This window comes from Rhopalosiphum padi, chromosome 3 (genome assembly GCF_020882245.1).
Source record: "Rhopalosiphum padi isolate XX-2018 chromosome 3, ASM2088224v1, whole genome shotgun sequence".
Taxonomy (NCBI): domain Eukaryota; kingdom Metazoa; phylum Arthropoda; class Insecta; order Hemiptera; family Aphididae; genus Rhopalosiphum; species Rhopalosiphum padi.
The window spans coordinates 78,569,827-78,592,610 of record NC_083599.1 but is presented as its reverse complement, the minus strand read 5'-3'; the positions used below and the strand labels follow the sequence as shown (position 1 = coordinate 78,592,610).

The window sequence follows — 22,784 nt, the reverse complement described above, 5'->3', positions numbered from 1 at the left end:
TATTTCCACTAACTTCATCTCAAGATAAATACTCATTAGCTGAATGCGGTTTTATATATTCAGGAAAAAAAGATATCGTTGAATGTTTTTGCTGTGGACTTATCTTACATAATTGGGAAAAAGATGATAATCCATGGATCGAACACTCAAGATGGAATCCGAAATGTATATATGTTCTATTATCAAAAGGAAATCAGTTTATTGAAAATGTGATAAAAAAATACGGTAATATTAACAACATTTGTGAATGTAATTGTTCGAGCTTGAGCCTTTCCGCGCCTGGTGCAGACGGTGTGTCCGTTTGACACGTGTGTTTGTCGTCCCGCGGACGTCCGACGCAGAGGTGCGCTTGCGCGAACTTTTAGCGACCGGCTTCGCTGGCCACCGGTTGTCCGGGGCCCGGCCGTCGCTGTCTTTTACCAACGGTCGGATCGTTCCGTTCCGTGCCGGCTTGTGCCCGTTTTTTTTTTGTTCGTGTGCGCCGAACACGAAATCTCGGTTGAGCCTGACGCACCGCTGCGTCCGCTCGCCGCCTCGTGCCGGGTTGTGCGGCCAAAACCGCGTGTGCGGTCAACGCGTTGTCCGTGAATATTATTCGCGCCGGCTTTTGTGTCCGATTTGTTATACGGTGATACAAAACCATGTGCCTTTTTCTTATTATTATTATCCGCAAGTTTGCGTCGTAAAGTTACGGTCGTCGACTTATTTGATTATTGCTTCAGCTCTACACGGTGTACGTGTGTGCACGGTTGGTTGTCCAGTGACACCAAAAAAGGAAAAACCACGTTTAGACCAGTGAAGATTGCCAGCTTGGATCGTGGGATCGCGCCGCCACCTGAATCAGGTCATTTATTGTAAAATTCATATTTTGATGTTATTTATTATTATTATTTATATGCTATTATTGTAATTATTTTGGGGCCCCGTGTTGACCTAATATTATATTTATTTGTGTCAATTTACGACATTGTTATATTCTTGTTATATTTATACATATACCGGGTCACCTTCTTCGTTTCTAACACATTGCGAGTCGTGTCCGATAACCGCGAATTTCCAAAAGTAGGATCGGACACGGCGTCAACAGTAATTGTGAATCTAGGTCATATGATACTGTTTTCTGACAAATTGTATGATTCTAACTTCTAACTTTTTTATGCTATGGTAAATAAATATTTATTATTATAATAAATAATTTAATTGTGTTAATACATGATATAATACCTCGTGAACATGTGGCCTAGTGGGATAACGCGTCTAGTTTAAATTAAATATGTTAATGTTTATAAAATTTCAGGTTCTATGGTTAGGTAAGTAGGTAAGTATAATAGCCCTTTACTCGTTATCTGACTTGGCCACATGTTCACATTTTTTTTTTTTTTTAAATGTCTAGACCCCCCCCCCCATAGGTTTAGTATATAATATGTAGAAGTAAATAAAAATTACTAGTTTAAGCTAAGCTTCCTACTGATCATATTCATACTTAAAAACAATAGCTCTTTACTACATTTTTTTTTTTTTAATATTTTAGAAAATTATTGTTGTTCAAAAAGTGTTCACCATTGGTAGAACTCACCAACATATAATATGAATCCATCACTCGTTGTATCAAAATCAGTGTTCGATATCCGTCCTTTTAGCAAGAAAAGTGTGACGGTTGGACTTCTAGTTAATAAACAGATTTCAATTATTATATTATTAGAATGTAAATTAACTAAAAAAGTTGTAACGCTTGATCTAGAACAGTGGTGCACATTAATGTGTGAAAACAATTTTAATACAATTATTAATAATTTACATACTCGATGTAAACGTGTTAGAATTTCAGACAACTTTTTCTACTCTGTTAACGTAAACCAATCAACTATTGTTTTATATTCTAATGATAATTAAATAACATTATCTCATGTTGATCTTCATCGTTTAAAACAATTACAACATTGTATAGACTTGTATATAGTTGAAAAACAGAAAAAGTTGGAATCATACCAAAAAACATTCGATACAGCTTACGCGTTAATCAAGGCTGACGTAAATGGGTTACCATTGTCTTGTCAACGAAACGAGTTTACAAACCAATATATTCAAAATTATGATTTCAGCTATAGCAATATACAAAGTGATGATATTTCATTCATGTACGAGCTATTACAATTTCATTTTAATTCTTTATCAAACATGATTTTGCAGGATTTAATAATATTGTAATAAAAAAAATATATATATATTTATGAATTATGATTTTTTTTCAAAATATTTCGCTATCGAAAAAAATATATCATTATTTATTAATACTGCTTATATAGTTATATATTAACTATTAATAATAATTTTTATATTATTTTTTTTTATTTTAACCTATGAATATATTATTTTTTTTTTATTTAAATAAAATAGACATAATATATTGTAATCAAAGTTTTATTATTTATTAAATGATTTCCACCACTATTATAAACATAGTTTATTACATACCAAATACGTGTAATTTTTTTCTTTGAATCCTTCATAAATCGGTCAAAAAGTGTTTGAACCAATTCATTTAGTTCACTCGATATGGCTTGGTCCTTTGCCTGATCGGTTATTGAAAGTTTCATCGAACACTCAGCATGTTTCCATCTGTAAAAAATATTCATAAAAAAATTATTTTTTATAATAATATCTTACTTAAAAAATAAATAACTATAGTATTAATGTATACTATAGTTATTTAGTTATATTCGAAGCGCGATAGTAAAATAATATTATATATCACCTGTCCTTAGAATCAACATGCTCAATGTTTTTTGTTTTATAATGCGACAACGTCCAATAGTCAGTCGATTTTTCGTCAGCAGGTGCCTTTACAATTAAAATCCCATCGTCTTGCCGAATGCTCATTGAATTTCTGACTTCGAGTGCAATTTTGTGATCTTTCATCATTTTCCCAATTTTATCTCGATAAGAAACATTCTTTAAAAAAAAATAATTTAATTATAATTTTGTTCACCTGATGGGTTATGTAAAATCACTCACTTTTTTCGATTTTTTTCCATTATTTTTTTTCTCACATACCCTCTTTTGACCACCCGGTTTTGTTCCAGTTTTTCTATCTTGCGCTTCTATCATATCCACCTATAACAATATTTAAGCGATTAGTTAATGTTTTTTAGTTTATACACAGTTTTAATTAAATGTTTAATAATTTTAACATTTAAAAAAGTAATAGTAACGTTATATTTATCTTTACCAACTATGGCTTAATATTTGATTCTATTTAAATATAAAATAATATATCTATATAAATATATAGACATATTTTTTTTTTTTTTATACTTACATCGCTTACAGCAAAGGATTCTACATCATCACTCCTAAATGAATTGACCGACATTATTTTATTTTTTGAAAAGTATTTTAATTTAATAAAAAAATAGAAAACTATTTGTATAAAAACATGGACTCGCTGTAGACTCGTTGAAGTAGACTAAAAAAAGTTATATCAAAAGGCTTCCTTATATATGTGTTTTCTCCCCGGTCACAAGTAGTCTGAGTTCAATATACGACCTCACCCTCGTTATTACATTCTTCAAAACCAGATTTCTTTTTTTTTTTACCTATTTAATACATTAATCAATAATAACCTTTTCTTATTTACAGATAAGCAGATTTCATAGTTTAATATATAATATGTAAATAACTTAAATTAATAATAGTTCTGAGAATTGTCAGTCATTATACGACTACGACCTCGTCACTATATAATCTTTAAACCTAGAGTTTTTTTTACCTATTTAATATATTTAACAATAATAACCGGTTTTTTTATAAAGTTCATTATACGACTACGTCGACTACGACCTCGTCACTATTGTTATATGATGTAATCTTTAAACCCAGAGTTTTTTTTTACCTATTTAACATATTTTAGCATTTAGCAATAATAACAGGTTCTTAATTATAGAAATGCGGATATCGTATTAAAATATAACCTACGACTCTGTAAACATAATATGAATATCATAAAAAAAATAGTATATTTTCTATTAACACAATTGATTATAAGATTTTTAAAGAGATGGAAAATTGAGTACTATATAATAAGGAAACATTTTTTTAAAAAACATTCAGTTTTATTGTGAACACAAGTGTACGCAGAACACCAACATTTTTTTTTTTCAAACATCTACAGAAATTTAAATGTAAGTACTTATTGTTATTATTTCAGTTTTTATTCAATTATATAAAATTATTTATAATGAATCTAAAATTTTTTTTTTTAAAAATTAATAAATAGTTAAATATAATACCAACTTTTATCATAATAACGCTACAGTAATGTAGCCTATATTATATGTCAGGTAACATTTTATTTAAAACAAAATAAACGATAATAATATGATAAAATTCAATATTTTCGTTCTTAAACTGTGATATGAACTTGGTTTTTTTATTATTATTATTAAGGATAAAAGAAATATCGATAATATTATAACCATTAAAAGAATATTAAAAATGATCTAATACAAGTTTTTTTTATTTTTTTAAATTTTTTTCTATCTGTCTATTTTATTTAAATATTGTCTATTAATGAAATAAATTAAACATTTTAACCATTTTTTATTACTAGTAATAGTTCTAATCTATACTTAACAATAAAAAAAAAAATATTTAAATAAATATTATATATTATGTTTATATTTAATATAAATACTTATAAATTAAAGAATAATACAATGGAATCTCAAATCAAATATGTCAACACATTAATCGAGGAAAAATTAAATCAAAGACAGCAAAATGATGAATTTTCAAATAGAGAAGAAGAAATTAAAAAAGAAAAGATTAGAATAATAAATAAAAATATTCGTCAGGCATATAAAAAAAAATACCGAACCTAGTAGAAATAATAAATTTAAGAGATGAAAAAAAATAACATTTTAAGCGAGTACAATTATACTAATTATATTGGTTTACAATGCGATAGACGCATACGCAAAAATTTATCAAATTTGTATGATCAACTAGACAATCTAAAAAAATGGTAATTGCGAATTTGTTTCTATATTAAATTATAATCGTCCGATTTCAAATCACTAGTTATTCAATTAACCATATTTAATTTAGTTTTATTTTAATGTTATTATTGATTAAACTATTATTAATTGTTATTTTTATAAAATAAAAAAATAAATATATCAACATTCTGAATTATTTTTTTTACTTTAACAAAAAAATTAAGAATATTAGGTATACACTGAACCTAAATAGAAAATAATCATTGCTAATGATATGAAACTGTTTTAATATAAATAATTATAAAGATGAAGATAAAAAGTTTTTTTGAAAAGCGGAAATTTAAGTTAATCACAGAATAATGAGTACTATTTGTATCAACAATAAAATAAATATTAAATATTATAATTATGTTTTTTCAAAAAAAATACTGTCCATTTATAATAAATAGCATGTAATACATTTGGTTAACATTAATTTTCAATCTTAACTCGTCAACTATTGATATGAAATAAGACAAGTATTGTTTTTGTAAATAGTTCATATATTCGTAAAATTTTCATAGAAAATGACCTTCTGTAGATGTGGTCGGTTGTATGAATCAATGAATCTAGCGTACAGATGGCAAAGCTCCAGTGACTTTTATAGTTCCACATTACACTCGTTTTGTGTGTCGCTTAGACGATTCGTTAACATTTATAACCGACCCGAATCCGATAATTCGGTGGCTACAACGGTGTGGAATAACATATGAAACTATTTAAAAACTAAGTTTTATTCGAGTCAATAGTTGGTTTGGTAAAATATATTTAAAAAAAGTTTTCATATTCTTTTAGATAAAATATATAATACAAAAAAATATTTTTTATAGAAAAAATGGATTTAGAAATGGATTATACACATCCATTATTTGATCATATCAAAAACGAAATCAAAAGACTAAAAAATGAAATGGATAACAACGAAAAACAAGAAATACTAGATCAGAGAGAAAGAAAAACTGCGCTAACTTTAATTAAAAGAGACATTAAAATGTTAAAACATGAAAAATTTTTAGTAAAAACATACTCATTTGACACAGAAAAAGAAAAAAATTTAAAAGAAAGAATAAAAAAATTAAAGGAAACACAACAGCTTGTGAAAAATTATTATGCCCTTTATTCGTATACAAGTTTTGAAAGAGATAATTCAACTCATAACCTATGCAATAAATTTTATGTATTATTACGCGACATGAAAGCACTAACAGAACCTATTGATTTTATTAATTAAATTTATATTACTTGAAACATTAGATATTATTTATTTTACTCAATGATTTTTTTTTATTTAATAAAAATAAAATATTTATATATATTTAAAGAGAAAAAAAAATGTTTTTTTATTATAGCCTTACTATGAAAAGAAAAGTAATTACAAAATATCAGCGTATGAATACGTCGGGAACCGGACTGATTGAAATCGAGAGATTTAAAAAATGTTCAAAAACTTTCATCATCAAGAACAGCAAGAAATATACAGACTATAAATCATTTTTTAGTTATATTTCAGATAAGCTAATTTCTAAGTTGAAAAAATCATGTTTAAATACATCGATAAAATTTAATATACATGTTGACACTGTTTACGAACGTCCAGTAACCCATGATATTCAGGATATGGCTTTTAAAACTTCAAACATTTTAGCATGTAGTTCATCTGATTTTACTATTTTATTGAACAGAATGTTTAATAAAATATTAACTGAGGAATCAGAATTTATTGCAAAAGGTTCAGGTTGGTCACTTGTATGAATAGATGGGTTACAATTAAGAATTAATTTAGTAAACCCTTTGAAAGGAAGTTCATATATTGATTTACCTATATTTATAAAAAAAAAAAAAGCCATTATAAATGTTAGAAATAAAGATGAATATTGTTTTAAATATTCTATACTTAGCAAATATGATAAACGTTCGAATAAATCACGATTTAACCAAACGTATTTCAATATTCTAGAAAAAAAAAGTGGATTAAATTTTAAATGTATTGATTTTCCGACACCAATAAAACAAATAAAAAAATTTGAACGTCTAAACAATGTTTCAGTTAATATTTATAGTTTAAATAATAAAAGTAATATTTTTCCTTTATGTATAAGTAAAATAGAAAGAAAAAATCATTTTGATCTATTTTTATACAATAACGATAAAACATTACATTATTGTTATATTAAAGATTTCTCAAGATTTATTAGAAGTCAGAAAACTAAAAATTGTTCTAAGTTAATTATTTGTAAGAGATGTTTTACAATTTTCGGGAATAAACCGTGTAAAAGTAAACTTTGGGGTGAAGAAGGATTGATTAAACATAAGCAAATGTGTGATAAGAATGAATTAGGAAGACCAATAATGTTTGAAGAAGGAAAAGATGATGAATTCATATATTTTAAAAGTTATAAAAAAACCAATAGAATACCGTTTGTTATTTATACTGACTTTGAATGTATTTTAAACCCTAAACAGACTATAGAGTTGAATAAAAGTAGTAAAAAATCTAAGGTTTCTAAAACCCATATTACTCATTTACATGAAATTATGAGTTATGCGTTTTATGTAAAAGTTGACTATGACAGTATAACAGAAGCTATTGCATCAATTTAAAATTCCAACAAAGATAATAATGTATAGAGGTAAAGATGCAGCAAAAAAGTTTATGGAAAATATGATCGATATTGGAAAAAAGATAAATGATGTATATGAAATTAATATACCAATGACTACATTGACTGAAACGGAAGAAAAACAATTTCAGAGAGCGGAGGTTTGTGAAAAATGTTTATTATCTTTTAAAAAAAATAATTTATTAAAGGTTAGAGATCACTGTCATTTTACTGGTAAATATAGACAATGTATTTGTCTTAAATGTAATTTTGTAATAACTAATCCATCATTTGTTCCAATTTTTTTTCATAACTTATCCTACGATAGTCATTTTATAATTCGAGAACTTGGTTGTGATAATAATGATATCCATGTTATTCCGAATTCATCAGAAAAATATATATCCTTTAGCAAAGAAATTGCTCCCAGATTTAGTATAAAGTTTGTTGACACATTCCGTTTTATGGCCTCCTCATTAAGCGAACTTGCAGAAAATTTGTCTGAAGATAAATCAAGGTTTAGAGAAACTCTAAAAATATTTTCTAATAAAAAATTAGATTTAGTCACACGAAAAGGGGTTTTTCCTTATGAATATATTGATAGTTGGAGTAAATTAAATGAAACTCGTTTGCCTCCGAAATCTGTATTTTATAACTCTTTAAAAGATGAAGAAATTAATGATGATGATTATTCTCATGCTAAAAAAATATGGAGAGTATTTGATTTAAAAACTTTGGGTGAATATAGCGACCTTTACTTGAAAACTGATGTAAGTATATTAACGGATGTATTTGAAAATTTTAGAGATTTATGTTTATCTACTCTTAAACTAGATCCTGCTCATTATATGACTGCTCCAGGATTTGCTTTTGATTGTATGCTTAAATATACTAAGGTTAAATTAGAAAGATTAAAAGACTTTAACATGCTTTTGTATTTCGAAAATTCGATCCGAGGTGGAATAACTCAATCAACTAAAAGATATGCTAAAGCGAACATACCAAACATTAAAGGTTTGAACTATAATCCGAATAAACCAATTACATGGTTAACGTATCTCGATTGCGTGAATTTATATGGAAAGTCGATGTTAACTGAACTACCTTTTAAAGATTTTGAATGGGTTGATGACTTGGATATAGATGTTACAAAAATTCCAAACGATTCAAAAGTTGGTTATATATTAGAAGTCGATATTGATTACCCTAAATATTTACATAAAAAACATAACGATTTTCCATTTTTACCTTTAAACGAATGTCCTCCAAATTCAAAAGTTAAAAAATTAATTACTACGTTATCACCGAAAAAAAATTATATTATACACTATAAAAATTTAAAACAAGCAATTGCTAATGGACTTAAATTAAAAAAAATTCATCGAGCTATCCGATTTTCACAAAGTAAATGGATGGCCCCATATATTGAACTCTGTACAAATATGAGAGTAAAAGCTAAAAACAACTTTGAAAAAAATTTTTGGAAGTTATTAATTAATAGTGTTTTTGGTAAATGTATGGAAAATGTGCGTGCTAGAATTTCTTTAAAGTTGGTTTCATCAACTAGAAAAGCAAGTAAATTAATGATGAAAACTAACTTTAAAGATAGAACTATATACTCTGAAAATCTTATGGCTATTCATCAACATAAGGAAACTATTAAATTTGATAAAGCAATTTATGTAGGATTCGCAATTTTAGATGTTTCAAAAACATTTATGTATGATTTTCATTATAATGTAATGAAAAAAAAATATGGTAACAAAATAAATTCTTTATACTCGGATACAGATTCTATGGTATATGCTATTCGAACACACAATTTTTTTAATGATTTATCACCGTTTTTTGATACATCAAATTATCCTATCGATCATTATTGTTTTAGTGAAATTTATAAAAATCAGCCTGGTTATTTCAAAGATGAAATGGGTGGAAAAATTTTAAAAGAATTTGTTTCATTAAGACCGAAATTATACGCTTACAGAACTGTGGACGACATTGAGGTAAAAAAAGCTAAAGGTGTGAAAAAATATGTCATTGAAAAACATATGCAATTTAGACATTATAAAGAAATATTAAATGCATATATAAACCATAAAAATGTTGATGATAAACAAACATGTAGAAACATGAATTTTATTCAATCGAATAAACATATCGTCCATTCTAAAACAATGAATAAACTTGTATTAAGTGCTAACGATGATAAACGTTATATAATGAATGATGGGATTAAGACACTAGCGTATGGACATTACAAAATTAAAAAATAATAATAATAATAAATAAAAAAATAAATTACATACATTAAAAAAAATCTTTATTTTAAAATATCTGCTGACGATATCCACGAATTATGACTTGAATCGAAACCCATCCATTTAACAAGCATTTTATCTTTAACTTTTTTTATAATACGCTCAATTAAAAAGGTGTTCGGGAAATCAGTTAATTTAATTTCTTGTTCATAAAAACCTCCTAGAATTATATTATTTGATTCATCCTTTAGTTGATAAGTTATCGGGTTTGTATGTAAAACTTTTGTTATTGTAAAAATTTCCGTTGTCCAATTCGGTGTATATCCTTTACTAAATATATGTTTGTATTTTGATATTCTCACTTTATCATTAATTTTAAGTTTTGGTTTATAAAATGTTTTATTATCTATTTGTACATTTGATTTAATTTTACTTGTATTCATTCGAGCTTCATACGGTGTACACTTAATTGTTCTATGTTTTGTATGATTATAATTATAAATAATTTTTGTTATTGTATTATACCAATTCCATGTACCTGTTGCAGTAAAATGTTTATATATATTATTTTTAAGTGTTCGTATAACACGTTCACCAATTGAACACTTGATAACGCTATACGAACTGTAATGTTTAATTTTATATTTTTTCATTAAATCTTGAAATTGATTGTTATAAAATTCTGTACCATTATCTGTTTGTAATAATTTTGGATTAGCTTGTTTTAATATATTAAACATACCTTTTGTACATTCTTTTCCTGTTTTATTTTTCAATGATTCTACCCATACATATTTTGTGTATGTATCTATAACAACTAAAATGTATTTAAAACCAAGATTTTGATTGGAATGAGATTGCATGTCCATTAAATCAGCTTGCCAAAGGTCATCCTTAAATCGTGTTATTACACTACGTCTAGGAAATATTTTTCTTGCAGGTCGATGTAGCTCATTGGCTATACACTCTAATGTAGACATTATACTATTATATTCCTTTCACGTAATTCTTCTAAAATAGATATGATTTCATTATTTACACCAGTATTACCAGCAATTCGAGATGATGTTATAAGATTTAATCTAGTAACTAATTCATTCGGATCATCATAGTACACTAATTGTGTTTGAGGTATTACATCTTTATATAAACCGGAACCTTTCTTAGTCGTTGGCGATAAACTAAATTTAAATAGCTGACCTGTTGGAGGTTCTGTAATTTTAGAACTATTCGTAGGAGAAGAAAAATCAAATGAAGCATTTTTTATGTTTGAATCATCAATAACGTTTCTTCGTTTAGCGCTTGAACTAGATAAAAAGTTATCAAATTGTTTTAAATTTAATCGGGAATTTGGAGTTTTAATTTTTGCGTTATTAATTTTTAATATTTCCTCGTTTAATTGTTTTTCTTCAATTTTCATTCGTTCATAAAGAGGTTTTACAACATTCATCCATTTGAAATATCCTGAAGTTTTAGGTTTCCCGTCTGCTTTTAAAAAGACTTTAGTTATTTTTAAAATATTATAATATGATTCCATGTCTTCCATAGTCATATTTTTTGGTACTTTTTCACATAATAAAGACCAAAGTCCTTTAGTCCAAGGATAGTAATTATCGAGCAAGTGTAATTTACCGTGTTCGAAAGTAACAGGCATATTTGATATTTTAAGTTGATTATTAACCGCATCGTAATGCATACCATAAGATTTATCATAACGTTGTGATTTAGGATTTGAAATTAAAAAATTGTCAAACGATGAATTCAGTACACTATCGCTATCTTCATCACTAGCGTACACGGTTTCTTCTTTTTTGATAGTGTCGGAAATATGTGAAGTGTTTTTTTCTGACAGTGTACTCAATGGTTCCAGTAAAGGTTTAAATGTATCACGAAAATAGTTATCAGAATCTATAATACCACGCTTCATATCCATTATTTTACGTTTGATATTTTTTTTTGATGTTACCAAATTTTCTAACAAAACTTTGTCTTTATTCATTGCAAATAATAAACTTGATATAACTGCTTCGTCCGACTTTAGATAATACTATGCAGATTTTAATACTATTACAACTGTATTTATATTATTATTTTATTTTAATGAAAGAATGGAAACCACATCTATATCTACCTTCATTCATTTCACGTGTTTTATCGATAACCATAAATCCATAATCATTATGATTCCAACATAGATGAGAAATTTTCCGAAATTCAGAGAAATCCATATCTGCTGATGAATGGTCATTGAATATATGGCGTAAATTCGTATCATCTTGTTTAAGTATTATTAAAAAGTTTGAGTTATCTCTTACTAACTGTTTTGGTATTTTAGAATATGTTTGTGCTAAATAAAATACAGAACTAGCACCTGAATGTCTACACATTGAGAAGAATTCTCTAATTACAGATTGTGGATCACAAATCACGTCATCAAAAATTATGATAGAATTTTTCTTAGTTAAGTTTGGTTTTATAACTTTATCAGCACTTGAAAAAATGAAAAAATTGGCACCTTTTATATCATCTATTATTTTTTTTAGTAAAACATATTTTTCTTGATTAGAAGTTTTAGAGTATAAATAGATATTCTCAAATCTTAATCCGTTTTCATGCGTGATTAGGTTATACATTATATTTGTTTTACCTGAACCACTAGGACCAACTATAATAGCACGTATAGTATCAGGTAATAATGGTCCGTGTCTTGATGGTTTCTTTATTATTTGAGCATCTACATTTAAAATATCTAATTTATCTTTCTGTACAATCAAATCCATTTTCTTATAAATACTCTAGAATTTTCAAATTATAATCAGTTATAGATAATGCGTTCAACACGTAAGTGGGAATCAGATAAGACTGGCAAAGGTTTCGTAAATTTCCTTATAAATAGTCTCCCGTTTGAAGCCCATGTTCCAAAATATCAGTATTGTGGACCTGGTACGAAATTAAAAAAGAGGTTAGATCGTGGCGATAAAGGAATAAACCCATTGGATACTGCATGTCGTGATCACGATATTGTGTATGAAACTAGCAAAAATTTAGAAGATAGACATAACGCTGATAAGGTGTTAGAACTCCGTGCTTGGGAAAGATTTAAAGCAAAAGATACACCTAGAAAAGAGAAAATTGTAGCGTACGCAGTAGCTAACACAATGAAAGCTAAAAGAAAAATAGGTATGGGCTGTAAAGGTAAACGGGGACGTGTTAATAAAATAAAAAATGGGACACGAGCTGCGATAAAAAAAAAAAAGGTTAAGAAAAATTATAGAGGTAAAAGACTGATTCTAGCACCGGGTCAGACAGGTGGTGCAATTCCCTTAATACCTATTTTCGCAGGATTATCAGCACTTGGTAGTTTAATGTCTGGAAGTGCTAGTGTATATAATGCAATCCAAAATTCAAAAAGAAATAAAGGTAACGGATTAAAAAATAAAGGATCAAGAAAAAAAAACTGATGAAAACGTTACCTAACAGACCATTTACATCTAGAGATATTATAAAATATGTTACAAAGTTTAATATCAATCATTTCCGTGGCGTCTTTTCACGAGATGACTTGCCTAAAAAACCTCATCAGATTGAATGTGGTATATTAAACTTGGACGTATCTTCAGGTGATGGAAGTCATTGGGTAGCGTTTTATAAAAATAAAGATAAAGTTATTTATTTTGATAGCTTCGGTGATTTACCTCCACCAATTGAATTACAAAAATACTTTAAGGGAAACAAAATTATATATAACTATTCAAATTATCAAGATTATAACACATTTAATTGCGGACATTTATGTCTTGATTTTTTACAATGTATGAATCAATCACATTAAGTTTGACAGGTAATGATACTACATTATCTGCAAATTATTTTCCATCTCTAAACGTCAACGAGGACTCGGAAATAGCTTTGATATGTTTACAAACGTTTAATTCATTTCCGAACATAAATTCAACTAATAACAGATTGGAAATAGAAGTTATCGGAGACACAGATAATAGATTTATTGAAAATGCGAAATTTGTATATGAATTTGAAGAAGGTTATTATGACATTGATGATATTAACAATAAAATTGGTAAAGAGTTATTAACCTTTAATAAACTAAAGAGAACATATTTATCATTCAGTATGATTATGGATCATATAGATTTTAGAACACATATAAGATGTGATGGAAGGCTATATTTTGATATTCCAAACAGTATAGGCTCTGTATTAGGGTTTGAAAAAAAAAATATTTTTTTCACGCAATTATCTTCACCGATCAGAAAAAGCTGTAAATTTTAACACAATTAATTGTATAAAAGTATTGTGTAATGTTTCACAAGGTTCATTCAACAATCATCTTCAAAGTCATTCAATTTATGAGTTTTTTCCGACCGGTAGAACAGGAACAAAAGTGACTCAATCACCACTAAACCTTATATATTATAAACTTAACAAAATAAATATCGATTCAATAACTATTCAATTAGTTGATCAGAACAATAAACCGATTGATAATTTCAAGGAGACATTAACAGTTGTTCTACATATTAAACGTCACGGATCTTAAAATTAATTTAAATTTAAAGTTTTTATAGAAATAAATATGTATGAATCAATCACATTAAGTTTAACTGGGAATGAAACCACACTATCTTCAAATTATTTCCCGTCTCTAAACGTGTACGAAGACTCTGAAATAGCTTTGTTATGTTTACAAACGTTCAATTCGTTTCCAAACATAAATTCTTCTAATAACAAATTTGCGATACAAGTAATAGACGAGTATAATAATAATAATAATGAAAATATATGTTATATTGCATTAAAAACGGGATGTTACGAAATTGTAGATATTAACCGTCAAATTAAGAAGCAAATAAATTCTTACAATGAAGAAAATGGTACAAAAATAACATTCGATATTTCAGTTGACCATAATGATTTTAGATCATACATACAATGTAATGGTATAATTATGTTTAATATGATTAATGGGATAGCACCCATATTAGGATTTGAAAAACGAGACTATCCTCCGGAGTATGTAACTCATCGATCGGAAAAAGCTGTAAATTTAAACACAATTAATTATATAAAAGTGATGTGTAATATAGCTCAAGGATCATTCAACAATCACCTTCAAAGTCATACGATTTACGAGTTTTTTCCGAGTGAAAAGACTGGGACAAAAGTTGTTCAATCACCGCCAAATTTAATATATTATAAATTAAATAAAATAAATATTGATTCAATAACTGTACAATTAGTTGATCAGGATTTTAATCAAATCCAAAATTTTGGTGAGACATTAACAGTTGTGTTACATATTAAACGTTACGGTTCTTAAGATGGGATTAAAATTCAATATAAACCCATTACTTCACGTTAATCGAGCTAGTCACACAACTAAAGTGTTACCGATAACACCGACTAAAGTAAAAAAATTAACGGTGAAAAATAAAAAAATTTTAAAGGCTCTTGGTTATAAACTAAATCATAATGCCTGAAAGTGATATTTTGGATATAAGTTCACGGTTCGAAACGGATTCTAAAATTACGAAAATTGAATATCATTCATATACACCGTATACAACTTCATTTAATAATAATGATGAAATACGTATATCAATCCAGCAAACAGATGTTTATCCGTATCTGCATGAAAGTTTTATATTTATAGAAGGTTCAATATCAGATGCTATAAAAGTAAAACTTTCTAATAATGGTTTTTCCTATCTTTTTGAACAAATACGACTTGAAATCAATGGGATAGAAGTAGATAGCACACGTGCACTTGGTATTACAAGCTCATTGAAAGGTTATCTATCAGGTACGCCAGATAACTTTAATTGTTATGAAAATGCGGGTTGGATTTTTAAAAATAATACAAACCCTGTAAATGTTAATGGTGAATTTAGTGCCTGCATTCCGCTGAAATATTGGTTAGGTATATTTGAAGACTTTAAAAAAATATTAGTTAATTCTAGATTAGAACTAATATTAACTCGAAGTCATAGTGATTTAAATGTGCTAAACGTAAAAACTAGTGGAAGTGCTACTTCTGGAAAAGTTGTTTTGAATAAAATTGTTTGGAAGGTACCACATATCACTGTTGATGATGAAGAAAGGTTGAAATTATTAAAACTTATAGAAAAAGAAAAAAGTTTGTTTATCCCGTTCAGATCTTTTGAAACCTTTGAATATCCTGAACTCGGGACCACTAAAAAAGTTGTATGGAACCTGAAAACTGCTTCGAAATTAGAAAAACCTCGTTTCATAATAATTGGGTTACAAAAGGGGCGTAAAAATTCAATAGAAAAAGATTGTAGTGTATTTGATCATTGTAATCTAACAAATGTAAAAGTTTTATTAAACTCAATAGCTTATCCGTATGATAACTTAAATTTAGATTTTTCTAAAAATAATTTTACCTTATTATATGATATGTATACATCATTTCAAGAATCATACTACGAAAAAAATATTCGAAACCCAATATTAAGTCCTTCTACTTTTCTAACAAACGCTCCAATTGTAGTTATCGATACTTCGAAACAGAATGATTCAGCAACAGCTTCATCAGTAGATGTTCAACTAGAAATTGAATCATCAGAACCTCTTACAGGTGTAACTGCTTATTGTTTATTAATTCATGATCGTATTGTAGAATATGTACCTTTCACTAGAGAAGTAAGAAAACTAGTATAAATAATTTAGAATTAAGGATGTATAATATTTGATGAAAAAACATATTATTAAATTATTTTTTTTATTTTAATCAAACAGTGTTCTTATTCAATAAAAAAAACAATTATTTTTTAAAAAAAAGTGTGTAAAAATCAATTCTAGATGTGTTTTTTCGTGTTACAGGGAAAAAAAAATGGCTTGAGGCGGATAGTCCCGCTTGATTTTTTAAAATCTCCCTGACCGAAAGTGCTCAGAACATACATTATGGTTTTTGAAAAAAAACAGTGTTTTTTCGTGTTACAGGGAAAAAAAAATGGCTTGAGGCGGATAGTTCCCCTTAAACTTTTAAAATCTCCCTGCCTAAAAGTGCTCAGAACATACATTATGGTTTTTGAAAAAACAGTGTTTTTCGTGTTACAGGGAAAAAAAAATGGCTTGAGGGGGAAAGTCCCCCTTAAACTTTTAAAATCTCCCTGCCCAAAAGTGCTCAGAACATACAAATACATACTACTTGTAATGAGTATTTGGATCATAGAATACCATTTTATTGACAAAAATATGATTATTTCCTATTTACAATAAGAACACTACACTTTAAATGTGTCTATAGTTAATGTATACAAATTAAAAAGCAAACAATTTTTTTTTTTTTTAAATAAAAATTAGTATTTATTTGGATTATTACAGAGGTTAGGGACCTTATGCACTAAAGAATCACTAAATATGCATTAAAAAAATAATAATAATCATAGTAATGAATAATTTTTTTTTATTTTAATATATAGATAGCAAAATTGCTAAAATTATAAATTGTTTATTAATATTTTTATTTTTCGATTAATTTTCTTTGAATCATGTTTGCTGTTTGCGGTATATCGACAAGTAATAATGCTAATGAAAAAAAACACATAGACTAATTTTAAAATATTTATCTTATAAAAATAAAACCATCATACTAATATCTCAGGTCCAGAAAATCTATTTAAAATTAAGTTTTTATTTATAAAATTATAAAACTTCCACCTTTATATATTTGCAAATATTCACTTATTATCGAAAAATGGTCAAAAATGCAAATTATGCACCTATACATTTTAAATATACTTTAGTAATTAGTATTGCTATGAAACAAATTTATATTTTACTTAGCTATGTTTTTAATGATTATTGAAAAATATGCAAGGTCCTAGCCTTATAATTATTAAATAACAATAATAGTTATATATTGTTTACAGTGGCGGCGCGTGAACAATTTTATAGGGTAGACAACAAGACAACCAAAGATATGGTGTTATATAACATTTATTTAAAAAAAGTAAATTACATAAAATAACTATATTTGAATATAATTTAAATCGATTATCCTATTTTGTTTTGTCGCGAATACATCTATTACATTGTTGATAAACGTTGGATCTTTTGATAATTCACCTAACATTTTTTTTTCAATAGCTAAAGTAGACAAAGATGAAAGCCTATCATTTGTTATTGAATTTCTTAAAAAGGATTTAATACGTTTTAAAGTACTCATGGATCTTTCACTTGAGGCTGTTGTTGCAGGAATAGTTAATACTAATTGAATAAGTTTCGTGACTTCTTGATATACTTCTTGAAGCTCATCTAAAATAATGTTTATAATTAAAATTATAATTTATTTTAAAAATTATTAAAAATATTTAAGAAATGTTTTAGGTTCTTACTTTTAAATATAAAATCAATAAATTCCAAAGGAGCGAAATATTTCAATGGATCTGCATATATTATGTAAAGCTCATTTTTTAGACGATCTTTATCAAAAATATCTGGATAGTATTTAAAAAGTTTCTTCTGGAAAATTAACTTTATATGATGCAAACATTTTTTCATTTATTATTTCAACAAACTCTAGTGTTTCAAAATCTTTAAATCTAATATTTATTTGAACAATTAATGAATCAATAATTTCATACGTAAGTTTACGTAAATTAGATCCTTCCTCATTTGTATACTTTAAATCTGTGTTTAATTCAACGGAACATTTTATGATATCGTGTAAGGAAGTTTCATTTCTCAAATCTTTTATCCGTGAAGTAAGACTTTTAATTTCGTTAACACAATATTTAATATCAGTAGTTGATTTATTTTGTAGAATACAAAATGTGTGATCAGTAAATATAAATATTTTACTGAAAAGTACCAATAAGTAAACAAATTTTCGATTGTTCATAATACTCAATATACCAGATGCAGTACAAACAGAATTGGAATCCCAGCCAGGGTCATCAACTACATGAGATACGGCATTTTTTAGTTCATTGAAATGAGTTTTTATAATTAAAGCAGCTCTTGAATGATAATTCCAACGTGTATTGCATTGATTTGGTAATTTAAATCCTTGCTCTCTTAATAAAGAACTTCTTTTAGAAGATCTACTAAAAAATGTGTGGAACATAGTAAGGTTTGCTATTAATAATTTAACATCTTTTATTGATTTTGCGCCGTGAAGTAGAACTAAATTCAATTGATGAGCGTAACAATGTATAAAAATAGCCATTGGATAAATATTTTGCATAATTGACTGAACCCCATTTTTTTCACCAGCCATAACAGAAGCACCATCATATGTTTGACACACAAATTTTTACCAATATTCCACTTTGAAAGTTCATTTAGAATTACTTCGGATAAACCAGCCGCAGTCTTATTTTTGGAAACATCAAAATTTATTATATATTTATTTAAAATAATATCAATAATATCTGACATATTAAGTTTTAAATGTGTATCACTTCATTAAGAAAAAATAATAAACATTAAACACGTGCCATTAATCATTAATCACTGTTGGAATGCAATTAAATTATAAAAATATTACGTTGAGACATGTCTCTTCCATACATATAATTTTGGTAATACCCCACTACGTACACATCATACGCCCGTCATCAATAGTGAGACACAATTCAATATGTCTCGACCGATTTGACGGTGACGACGTAGCGATTACGGTATAGATAAGATATAAATAAAATTATACTTATTAATAATATATATTTAGTCACACTCGTTACTCACAGACACACTATAGAAACGAATCAGTGTAAATAACATTTTATTTATAAAATTATGAAGAAATAAAAGACTTATATAATATATTAGCATATAATAAACAACTCATTTTTAAAATTAGAATATTTGATATTTTTGATATTTGATTTTATTTGATATTTTTTTCATTGTCTACCCTAACGCGCCGCCACTGCAATTCAAACTAAATGTTTTTAAGTTTATAATGTTTTTAGTTAAATACTCAAATTTGATTTCATCTTTAAGGCTGCCGTTTTCAGAAGAAAGCCATTATACTTTAACTCACCAATTTTGTTCGGTGTTTCCGAATTGCGGACAAAGTGACAAAAACCATGTGAGTTGCGGACGAAATCTAAAAAGGTAACATACGAATTGCGGACAAATGTCCAATTATTATTTTTGATATTAACGATTGTGGACGTTGGGAAATTACTGTTCGATATTAACGATTTATATATATATATATTATTTATCACCATTAAGATTGTGCAGGTTCTTTTGAAACGGCTGTCAAAAAATATGTTTAATCTGCAGTTTATCGACAACCTTACTCGCTTGCTTAATATCTGTCGTAGTGTCGTCTTTCTGTTCGTTTATTTTCTATTTTTCTGTATAAAAATGTATAGTGAAAAACTTAAAGAATTACGTGTGATTGACGGTTTTAAGTTCCGTTTTCATCGCATAATGAAAAATGAAATTCATCGGTGGGCGTGTACAAATAAAAGGTATAATGCATTTTTAAAATTTGATACACATGGTGTTGAAATAGAAAATAATCTTAAACATAATAATTATGCGACCGATGAGAAACGATCACTTGTGCGGCAGAAGTTAAGTAACAGTGTCAAACGGAAAGCGGTAGAGCAGCTATGTGAACGTTCCAGCAAAATTATACATTCTGAGATTACACCAGATGATTTAAATATATTAGACTCAAAGGATATAAATTTAATCCGAAAAAATATTCACACTGCTCGTATGAGTAAGTACCCAATATTACCTAAAACACTTTTAGAATTTTATGCCATGGTTCCTGACGTAGTAGATAAATTACACACCAAGGGAGGTGAAAAATGGATTATTGACATTGACAATAATAAAAGTGTTGTGTGCTTCTCTACAATAAAAAATTTAAATTTTAAGTATGATGCTGTTTTGATGGATGGTACTTTTTCAAGCTGTCCATCTCTATTTAATCAATTATTCGTGGTTCATGGCGTGAAAAATAGTATTTACGTACCATTATTTTTTTGTTTATTGGTGGGAAAATCAGTTACTGATTATTGTATAGCACTCGAGTTTTTGAAACAACGTTCACTATTACTACCAACCACTTTTCATATTGATTTTGAACAATCTATCCACTCAGCTGTTCGTCTAGTATGGACAATGAGCAAAATAAAAGGATGTCGGTTCCATCTCGGATAAGCTTGGTACCGAAAAATACAGTCATTAGGTCTAGCTAAAGTATATAGTACTGAGGATGAAAAGGGCAACTTTTTAAAACATTTTTTGGTCTACCGTTTTTGTCACCAAACGAAGTGGATGACTGCTTTACAGATGACTTAATGTCTACGCTGCCGTCTGACGGTACTGCTATAAACGATTTTGTAGATGTTTTTTTGAACATATTCTGCAATGTTTCCTCCAGAAATATGGGCAGAATTTTCTTCTTCTATTTCACGAAACACAAATGTCTGTGAAAGTTTTCATGCTAAACTTAATGGTATGTTTTATCGTAGTCACCCTAATATATACCAATTGATCGAGGCCTTACAGACTAGTAGTTATACTAAAATGAATTGTACTGCTGTACGAAAGTTACGAGCAAAGACACATATTTTTAACCCCACCTACCAATTTTTTGGTAGCTTGTCCTAAGTCCTGAAAAGTGGAGAAGGGAAATATTTGTGTCCGCAACTCACGTGGTTTTTATTAAAAATAATCTCTGTACGCAATTAGTATTATGACAACGAAACGCGTGTCCGCAATTGTTATATTATAATATTGACCTGAAATAATTTGTCCGCAACTAGTATGTGTCCATTTTGTTTTCCCAAAGTATGATAAAAAGGTATCCAATTAATTTTATATGCCCGAAGTCGGTGGGACCTTCTTTTGATTGGGCTCAGTGCAATTGTCCAATTTATCCTTGCATAAATATGGCACTGACTTTGCCATCAGAAAATTTAAAGTTTAAAATCGAAGCATATTATTTCAACTACATTATATTGTGTATACAGTGGCAGGATGAACAATGTTGTCTAATGCAATTACTTAGACCTAGAAATTTATCTTGAGCTTAAAAATTAAAGTTTGTGTGGATGAATAATTTTTTTTATATTAAATTGTTGATGGCGTATGTCCTTTAATGAAAATTCTAATTTACCATACAGTTTTAGATTATATTACATTATGTTTGAAGGGGTATAGTGGGTGGGTCATTGTTTAAATACTTTACTTAGGGCTCAAAATATGTGCTCGCCACACCACTAATTGTGTATACTGTAGAGTGTAGGTATACAGTGTACCGCGAACTTAAAGTGAAATTATTTGAAATATATTTTTAATTCAGACTCCCATGTCCTCTTTAAGAGACATGGCAGAATATTATTTATTACAATTTTAATTTTTTTAATTTTTAAATTTTTTTACTCTTAATAGAGTTCATGTAAAAATAATATGCAAAAGAAAAAAATTTAATTTGGGTCTAAATGAGTTAAGAAAAAAAAGCGTACCTATGTGAATAATAATATGCTATACCACAAGTCTTGCGTTTCAAATAATTTGTTGTAATACTGCTAGCTGCAATGTTCAGTCTATTTCAATTTTCGTACCGAGTTAATCGCTATCGCTTCGACGTGGACTAAGTAGGTATGGTGGAATCTTTAAAAATATTACTGCAGTTTTCAACGGCATATTTACGTGTCAAAGATTTTTCACACTTGTAAATATAAAAAATAAATAAACGAATAAAAATGGAATTTATTGAAGAATAAATGAGAATATGCCATTCAACACTTCGACCACGAATAAAAGTTTTGTGTAAAAAAAATAAGTCCAATAAAGTTACTTTAATTCTATGCCCAATTTTGTACCTAATTATTAATTATAGCCTTAATAATCAAATAATATCATACAAT

The 22,784-nt window shown here is 27.6% G+C and overlaps 4 protein-coding genes across 4 annotated transcripts; 3 read left to right on the top strand and 1 right to left on the bottom strand.

Moving 5' to 3' along the window:
- Positions 1 to 710: 710 nt before the first annotated feature.
- On the bottom strand, positions 711 to 3,373 carry LOC132925897 (uncharacterized). Its single transcript, XM_060990253.1, has 5 exons — positions 3,320 to 3,373; positions 3,016 to 3,114; positions 2,756 to 2,952; positions 2,483 to 2,619; positions 711 to 835 (listed from the first exon to the last, which is right to left on the bottom strand). Exons 1-5 carry the CDS (start codon positions 3,371 to 3,373, stop codon positions 711 to 713), a joined length of 612 nt encoding a protein of 203 aa, XP_060846236.1.
- A 2,498-nt stretch (positions 3,374 to 5,871) lies between these two features.
- LOC132925896 (uncharacterized) lies at positions 5,872 to 7,516 on the top strand. The gene is given in 3 exon segments (XM_060990252.1): positions 5,872 to 6,158; positions 6,386 to 7,458; positions 7,500 to 7,516. Coding segments are annotated over 3 exon segments (1,377 nt in total).
- Positions 7,517 to 12,725: 5,209 nt separating this feature from the next.
- Positions 12,726 to 13,358, top strand: LOC132925895 (uncharacterized). Its single transcript, XM_060990251.1, has one exon. It carries the CDS (start codon positions 12,726 to 12,728, stop codon positions 13,356 to 13,358), a length of 633 nt encoding a protein of 210 aa, XP_060846234.1.
- A 349-nt stretch (positions 13,359 to 13,707) lies between these two features.
- On the top strand, positions 13,708 to 14,455 carry LOC132923795 (uncharacterized). The gene is given in 2 exon segments (XM_060987767.1): positions 13,708 to 14,157; positions 14,159 to 14,455. Coding segments are annotated over 2 exon segments (747 nt in total).
- The last annotated feature ends 8,329 nt before the right edge of the window (positions 14,456 to 22,784 follow it).

Coding starts and splice junctions, on each gene's coding strand:
- LOC132925897 (XM_060990253.1), bottom strand. CDS start 3,373: ATGTCGGTCAATTCATTTAGGAGTGATGATGTAGAATCCTTTGCTGTA. Junction 3,115..3,319: donor AATCCTTTGCTGTAAGCGAT/GTAAGTATAAAA, acceptor ATATTGTTATAG/GTGGATATGATAGAAGCGCA. Junction 2,953..3,015: donor ATGGAAAAAAATCGAAAAAA/GTGAGTGATTTT, acceptor TTTTTTTTAAAG/AATGTTTCTTATCGAGATAA.
- LOC132925895 (XM_060990251.1), top strand. CDS start 12,726: ATGCGTTCAACACGTAAGTGGGAATCAGATAAGACTGGCAAAGGTTTC.